Consider the following 7,749-nt stretch of genomic DNA (forward strand, 5'->3'; position numbering starts at 1 on the left):
AATAATTTATAATATTACATGGACTCGTGCAAAAAAATAAAAAAAATTTGAACAATGTTTAATCACCCACACACTAAATGTTTAATTTTTAAAAAAAAAACATGTTTTTCTGGCAACACATTCCCTTTAAGGGGTAAAGCAACTATCAAATATATCAATGTTTTACATCTCCTGTCACTCTTTGTCCTACAGGATATAATCCAGTACATATGGCGGCACGTTCCATACACTCTGTATTGTGTACATATGATACAATGTCCTGTCACCTACCACTGGATTAAACGCGATGTCACACAAATATCGCTGTGAAAGGTCGGTTAGGTGAATTGTATACACTGTGGTAAGTTGCAGCCGCGCACATAACAATTACCAGTCACACTTATGGATTGATGTTAAAGATTTATTTAAGGTTTTTGTGGATCAAAATATATAATGGTAAAGATGATGGTAATACAAGATACAGCAAAAACTACGGAATATGTCACAGTATATACTGTAGTATCAGTAAGGGGTGGAAAATCTGGATTCCACAGACACAAGAAGAGATGACATATTGTCCTGTTCTGAATCTGGTCTTCTGGGTGATATTGATGCCCTGGTGACCACATTGATGTCTCTTCTGTGACAGATGTTGTAGAAATGTTAAGTCTCGCCTTTGGAATTCTTGTAAGATGGCGGATTCTGCCCTTGGTTGTTATTGGTGTTGATGTTCTGTTGATATCTGCTGACTTGTTCTGGGGGGAGAAGCACACAACCCTATTAAATATTGATCATTCAGGCTGCTTGATAAATATAGAGAGGGGACACATCCAGAGGAACTTACCTTTCTATCAGCATTGATGGTGGCTCCTCCGGTGACAGGGAGCGCTATTCTCGCCAGATGTACTGCGGAATTGATGTTTATGCTGCAAGACAAATATTTGCTATTAATGTTCTATAATGTGTGTTTCTTAGCAGACACAAAATCTAGAAGACTTTTTAAGGTGATTTGAGGTAAATAAATTTCTTAATTGATCCAGGGGGTCACACTAGAAACCTTGAAGATGGTTGATGCAAGCAGTGGGTCTGACCTAGAGCTGCGCTCTTCAGCATGTTACGGGAACTTTCTAATGTTCCGATGTTTTATGCCCCGGAGATTGTGACTGTTCCTTAGGAGTCCTGCAAGATGCCAAGTAATGTCTTCCATCGATAACAATGTTCCTTGTATCCATCATTTTTGCTTAGAAGCTAATGCATCATAAAATCCAGTTGTTCCATCCATTCAGATGACCGGTTCCTTTAGGAAACTCATTGTACATACTACATACATGCTTACAGTTGGGGACGTTGTTCCCCAAAGCCCACAACCTTCATTCAGAAATGAAAAAGTGTCTGAATACAAGGAGTTGGAATTTTAAGATTGAGAATACTTATTTACACTTTAGTTAAATTAGTTGATAAAATAAATTACAGATACAGAGGAAAACCTAAGAGATGGAAGAAAATTTTCACCGCAAACATAATAGACAACTACAAAGCTCTTACCTGTAAGGACATGAACAGATGCAGCTACTTTTTTTGTCCTTTCCTCCTAATGCCCGTTACATAGATTTTACGATCAAAGCGTCCACCAGCCAAGGGGATGCTGGAATGAGAAATATATTTATGTAAGACATATGATAATTTTAGCAGGTAACCACACTTTGCTTAGTTTCACATCCTATAATCCTCCAGTACTGTCACCCAGGTGTACAGCCACCTGCCCCAAAGTGTGAGCTCTGGCTATAAGGACCATGTAGTAATGACGGCTACTGAAAGTATCATACCAACAACATGGAGGAAAACATGACTTACTCATCTGAACCAGGCCTGATCTTTACTTCAAAGATGCCAAAAACAGGTCGGTGGTCTGAGGTCTTCAAAACAGGGCAAGAGTCGTATCTCAGGACTCGCACATCTCCCTCACATTGGCTTTTAAACAACACCCTGTCCTGTAGAGGTCATGAAAATAACAAATATCATTAGTGAAATCATATTATAATATATTATTAAACTGCAAAACATCACAGACCTAAATGTTGGGCCTACTTTATTTATATTGCAGAATATTGAGACTTTATTGAATTTTAGGTTTGACTTGGTCCCACAGATTTCATTAAATAAGTATCCTTGAGCCATGCTGGGCGACCACATATTACACTGGGAAACTGTGATGACAAACTCACTACATAAAAGTAAAATGAACTGAAAGCTTTGTTCATAAGAAATTACTCTTCCAACTATAATAATAACAATTCATTACAGTGGGGGAGGGGATTCATTATATAATGGGTGCTCTGGCCCATGGATTCTATTGTCTCTCAAGCTCTGTAGACCTGGAAATAAGATCTCTTACCGTATATGATGGAATTCTCTGCTTTGCTGATGTATCATAGGTGTCCGTGCCAATGTCAAACTTATATGTAGGAAGGAAATCAATGGTGTGCTCCTTGAACCCTAGAAATATGGACCCTTAAGTTAAAAGAAAAAAAAGTTGTCAGTATTAAAAAAAAAAAGGAGCAATTGATAATTTTAGCACTATATCAGAATTTGGGGAAACATATCAACCATCATGTCAGTGATTTGTATTAATCTGTGGAAGTGGTTGTGGTATTAAAGGGGTTTTCCAACTTCTGACAACTGATGACATACTCACCAGATAGGTCATCAGTACATGATCTGTGGTGGTCCGACACCCGGACCCTGCACTAATCAGCTGGTCCGGTGCCTTTGAGCACCGGACGTACATGCCGGATGCAGTTGGCGCCGGCCACGGAATTGCAGCCGAGCTGCAGTACTGCAACTCTGCTCCTATTCAAGTGAATAGGAGGCAGACCTACAGTTATGCATTATTGCAGCTATGCTATGTACGGAGCCAACTGCTTCCAGCTCCGTACATAGCATTGTGTGCCATAACATCCGGTGCCCGCAGGCCACTGGAGCAGCTTAACGGTGCAGTGTCCAGGTGTCGGACCCGCACCGATGATATACTGATGACCTATCCGGTGGATAGGTCATCAGTTGTCAGAAGGTGGAGAACCACTTTAATGAAGGTTGAGGAGTGATAGACATGTATCTACTAGTAAATATACCATTGTTCTTGGCTTCATTCAGATGGTCGTGTTTGAGGAGACTGGACATATCTTTTCCTTCGATCTTCTGCAGAAGAGATTCCACATTTTTTCTGTCCTCTTTAAGTTGAAAATTGAGGTCTCCAAACCAAAACACCCGATCAAAGCGGCTGGTGACGTCCACTGTAGAATAAAAAAAAAAATTATAGCACATGACTGCTTTAGACTCAACGGAGACAAATAGAAAAGGATCCATAGGTTCAACCACATAAGTAATACTCACAGGCATTGGAGTTGATTCTTTCCGGAATAATTTGAGGCAGACGGAGACCCTCAGTGATGGTTTTATAGTCCTGGATCCTCTTGTTGACTGCCCCAACTGCCAACAAAAAAATACATATTAGCAGTGGCGGCCATGATCATATGGGCGGCCCGAACCGCATATTATTTTCAAAAAAACACATTGCAGCGCGCCACCGCTGCTAATGGAGAGGAGGGGTGGGTGTGAGGGATTATACGGCCGCACCATCCGTCCTGCTGCCTCTCTGAGGGGGAGGCGGCGCAACTGAAACCAGCCACCGCCACCCCCTCCTGCACTAATTGTACCTGCGTGTATCTGTATTACTGGCCACTCACAACATAGAATGAGATTGATAGATTAGAAAAAGTTTGATCAAACAGGAACAAACCTTTTATTTTTACCAAAACATTATTAGTACAGATCTCTTCATATCATCCCATATATTTCAGTTAATTATCAAATAGCAGCAATTTTATACAAAGTAAAACTGTACATGGTCATATATTAATATTGGAAATACTTACATCTCAGATGTGAATTAATAAAAAGGAAAGATGTTCCAAAGACGGTGAAGGCAACACCCAAGGCTCCTTTAGTTTTCACATGGTGGAATAGCCTGGTTGTTACATGGGTGTGCTCTACCTCTGTATAAGAAATGAAACACAAAAAGACGGGTCAGTGGTTAAGAGTACTACATGCAACAATGGAATAGAAATTATTTCCAATTAAACTATGGAAATATTACTAGAACATAATTTCATACTTTGTAACTGTGGTGTGAACTTTTAGATCTCCAATACTCAGAAGTCAAGAATCTGAGAGCCAAGCTCTTAGGCATCTAATTCTAATAACTAAATAAGATGTTCCAGCTAATGACTACATTCAAGACTTCTTATGTAGACGTAGGAATGTGAATCTTACCTGAGCAGAACCAGATTAGTTCCCGTCGAACAAAGATGGTGAGATACAGGACTCCGAGCCCGGAAGAGTGGTATAATACATAGTGTGGTCCAAGGGTCTCCTGTAATTTTATCTCCCATTCCCGTCTACAAGAAGACACAATTTCAGATTTACATATTAATAAATGACACAAGATTAAGGTACTCAACTCATCTGTATCAACACTGCATATAATAACCTCTGGGGATAAATTTTGAAAATTAAGGAGTGATAATACAATAAGTAGAGCATTGAGAGAGAATTTGTATCAGCCGCCCTGCTGTCCATCTGCAGTCATAGGCTGGTGTAAGACAACCTGAGAAGACTTACCTGTTTGGACATCCTTCCTGAACGCCAATAACATAAATGTCTTTCGTATCATCTGATGGTAACAGCAGATCCTCCAGATTTTGCGGGTAATCCTGTTCAAAATATACAAACATTAATATTGTATACAAAGAGTGCCAACTAAACTGACATAGGGTAGAATATAACCTGTCTATGTGATATTCAACTACAAACTAAAGAGACTTGGTGACTGGCCCATTTCATCCAACTTGAGCTCGGGCACACTGAAGGGTCACAATAAATATTGTACATTACTTCTCACCTTTCCCTCCATATTCCAGGTGGCAACATATAGTCTCAACCGTCTATCTGGGAAATAGCGATCCAGTTCTTTAGCGCCGATCACAGCACTGCTGCCCACGTTTCTGTGAAGATATGGGGAGAATTAAAGATCTAGTGACTGTTATACCACAGCTCTGGATATCTGAGCAATGTATGAGAATTATTAGTTACATACCTTTTACGGATATTTTTGGAGCGCAGGCGGGTCAGCAGGCTGAATGCGCTCTTCTTGGTGTTCTTTGACGTAATGTCACAATATTTGCTGTGACTAAGATCGCTGGATTTTTCATCTGCCATATCTTTGATGACAGAAAACTTCTGGAGCGAGATATTAGGCTCCTCCATAGTTGGTATGTCTCCCATCAGATTTCCTTTATCAGGAATTTGGGAGACATGATATTTCTTAGATTTTTTCCAAAAGGGCATGGTTGTTTAATGCCCGGGTGCAAAACTGCACCAATGTCCTTCGTAGAAAACCAGGAGACAGTCAAGATAGAATTTGACTAATCGCCACTAGTTCTCCGAAAATAGGACAAATCGCTAACCGTATAAGCAACACAGTAAGTAACACAGTGTCAATCCAACAGCAAGACCTAGAAAGACCAGAAAACGATAAGGGGGTCATTACTTGTGATGAAACTAGCTGGAAAAATTAGTTATTAAATGGGGTATTCCTATAACAGAATATTGTCAATCATAAGTGTCAGAAGATCACATGACTTGGGGTCTTGGACCTGGGACCCCCTGTTGATAACATTGTATTAGGTTTGGAAGCTGAAACAATGTATTGGTTGTTAAATTGACCATATGGCATTTTAAAGGGTTGAATTTTTTTTTTTATTAATTGATAACCAGAATTTAGAAACTAAGTAATTGGAGTTAGTAATAAATACTTTTTATTGTTATCTTTTTTATTGTTATTATTATTATTATTATTATTATTATTATTATTATTATTATTATATACATAATTATTCATTTCAATTGTTAATAAGGACACGTTTCCAGGGGATTACCACTATCCTTCTACAATTTAGTCTGACGAATGCTATTAGGCTGTTTATTCCTGGACTTACTAATATTTTATTACTAAAAAAAACAAAAAAAACAATACTCCTTATAATCATTTATTTATGTACACGATTCAAACATCAAATAGTTTAAATCTTGTAATAAAACCAATACTACCATAGACGCAGTAAGAAACACGGCTATCTAGACTCATCTCAAGACATCACAATAGCAGCACCTGATGTAGGTTGGTTGCATAGCCATACCAGCTAATATTCAGGATTGACCTGATATATAAATAGTATAGTCTACAGACAGAAAACCTAAAATTCATAAATATGAATTCCCTTATAAACATTTATTATGAGAATTACTGGTGTTATAAACTGGAGGGTGTGATAATAAGTTCCCAGAGATTCACATTCTTTGCTTTGTGGTTGCTTTATGAATCTACCAGCAGAATACAGACACCAATTTCTGTCTGCAATCTGCATTCTGTCTATGGAGCAGATGTGACAGGCCACAATATTGCTATTTAAGCAATTTCCTAGTGTATAAGTATGCCAAATAAAAAACAAAAATAACACGACAAACACTAGAATTACATGTAAGAATCCAATATATTTATAAAGAGACTGATAGATGAGACTGTTCTAGAGACATAGCAATGATAAAGTACTTACCGTACCGGTCACATCCACCTGATAAATGACAGCCCTCTGGCCAGCACTATACTTTATACCTAAGCTCGGTGACATCACAATAGATATACACTCGGTACACTACAGTATATGGCCAAAAGTATGTGGACACCAATGGTTGAGACACTGATGTTGGGTAAAAAGGTCTGGCTCGCAATTGCCTTTCCAATTCACTCCTAAGGTTTTGTTGGGATTGAGGTCCGGGTTCTGTGCAGATACGCAAGTTCCTCCACATCGAACTTGTCAAACCATGTCTTTAGGACCCTCTTTGTGCACAGGGGCACAGTCATACTAGGACAGGAAAGGGTCTTACCCAAACTATTACCACAAAGTTGGAAGCATACAATTGTTTAAATAGTCTTATTAACCCCTACTGGAAAAATGGGGATTTAATCCAACCCCTTATAAACAATCCAGACCATTATACAAACTTCACTCCATTTTATAATAGGCACTATACAGTCCAGTAGGTAGCATTCTCCGGGCAGGCACAAAACGCAAATTTGTCCATTAGATTGCCAGATAGTGAACCGTGATTTATTACTCAACACAACATGTTTCCCCTGCTCCAAAATTCAATGGCGATGTGTTTTACACCCATCCAGCTGATTCTTGGCTCAATAATTAGGAGAGGTGTCCAAATACTATTGGCCATATAGTGTAGGTGGATTACCTAACTACACTCGTTATAACTTACAGATCTTAATATGGCATTTTCAATGGCTTTTACATGTTTTTTTTATATTACTTGATCAAAATTCTGAATGTTATTACATTGTGTTAATGTGTTCATTTATGGAATTATTTTTAGGGAATTTACACTAATATAAGGACTTACTACATAACAGTCCCCTAATATGACCATACTGTAATTTCTCCTTTACAATCGAGAGACAAAATAAGTTCTCAGGGCTGCAGGGAACCAAAATGATGTGCTGTTACCCTGCAAATCTATTATCGGCTGAATGTAGGCTGCCATTTCTTACAGCCTGTGTTCTTTCTATGATATTTAAGCAATTCAATTGTATAATGAAACAAAAAAAGATATTACAACCACTATTAAACCATATCTTGAAGA

At 38.5% G+C, this 7,749-nt stretch overlaps 1 protein-coding gene across 2 annotated transcripts; it reads right to left on the minus strand.

Moving 5' to 3' along the window:
- Positions 1-392: 392 nt before the first annotated feature.
- LOC142741467 (phosphatidylinositol polyphosphate 5-phosphatase type IV-like) lies at positions 393-5,667 on the minus strand. Of its 2 annotated transcripts, XR_012881155.1 has the most exons (12): positions 5,135-5,667; positions 4,940-5,042; positions 4,660-4,751; positions 4,312-4,436; positions 3,915-4,034; positions 3,373-3,468; positions 3,111-3,272; positions 2,375-2,490; positions 1,834-1,970; positions 1,525-1,624; positions 824-905; positions 393-734 (listed from the first exon to the last, which is right to left on the minus strand). XR_012881155.1 is itself a non-coding variant. In XM_075850838.1 (11 exons), exons 1-10 carry the CDS (start codon positions 5,383-5,385, stop codon positions 1,549-1,551), a joined length of 1,278 nt encoding a protein of 425 aa, XP_075706953.1. In that variant the 5' UTR covers positions 5,386-5,666; the 3' UTR covers positions 941-1,158; positions 1,525-1,548. The 2 variants fall into 2 exon arrangements, 1 of the variants encoding a protein (XP_075706953.1); XM_075850838.1 differs by lacking the exons at positions 393-734; positions 824-905 and adding an exon at positions 941-1,158 and having other exon boundaries at positions 5,135-5,666.
- Positions 5,668-7,749: the final 2,082 nt, after the last annotated feature.

This window comes from Rhinoderma darwinii, chromosome 2 (assembly GCF_050947455.1).
Source record: "Rhinoderma darwinii isolate aRhiDar2 chromosome 2, aRhiDar2.hap1, whole genome shotgun sequence".
In the NCBI taxonomy this organism is placed as follows: domain Eukaryota; kingdom Metazoa; phylum Chordata; class Amphibia; order Anura; family Rhinodermatidae; genus Rhinoderma; species Rhinoderma darwinii.

Bases quoted from the DNA above. Each gene is read 5' to 3' on its own strand.
- LOC142741467 (XM_075850838.1), bottom strand. From the start codon at position 5,385: ATGCCCTTTTGGAAAAAATCTAAGAAATATCATGTCTCCCAAATTCCT. The intron at 3,273-3,372 runs GTGAGTATTACT...TTTATTCTACAG, and splicing joins AAGAATCAACTCCAATGCCT to TGGACGTCACCAGCCGCTTT. The intron at 1,625-1,833 runs GTAAGTCATGTT...TTCTCATTCCAG, and splicing joins ATCAGGCCTGGTTCAGATGA to CATCCCCTTGGCTGGTGGAC.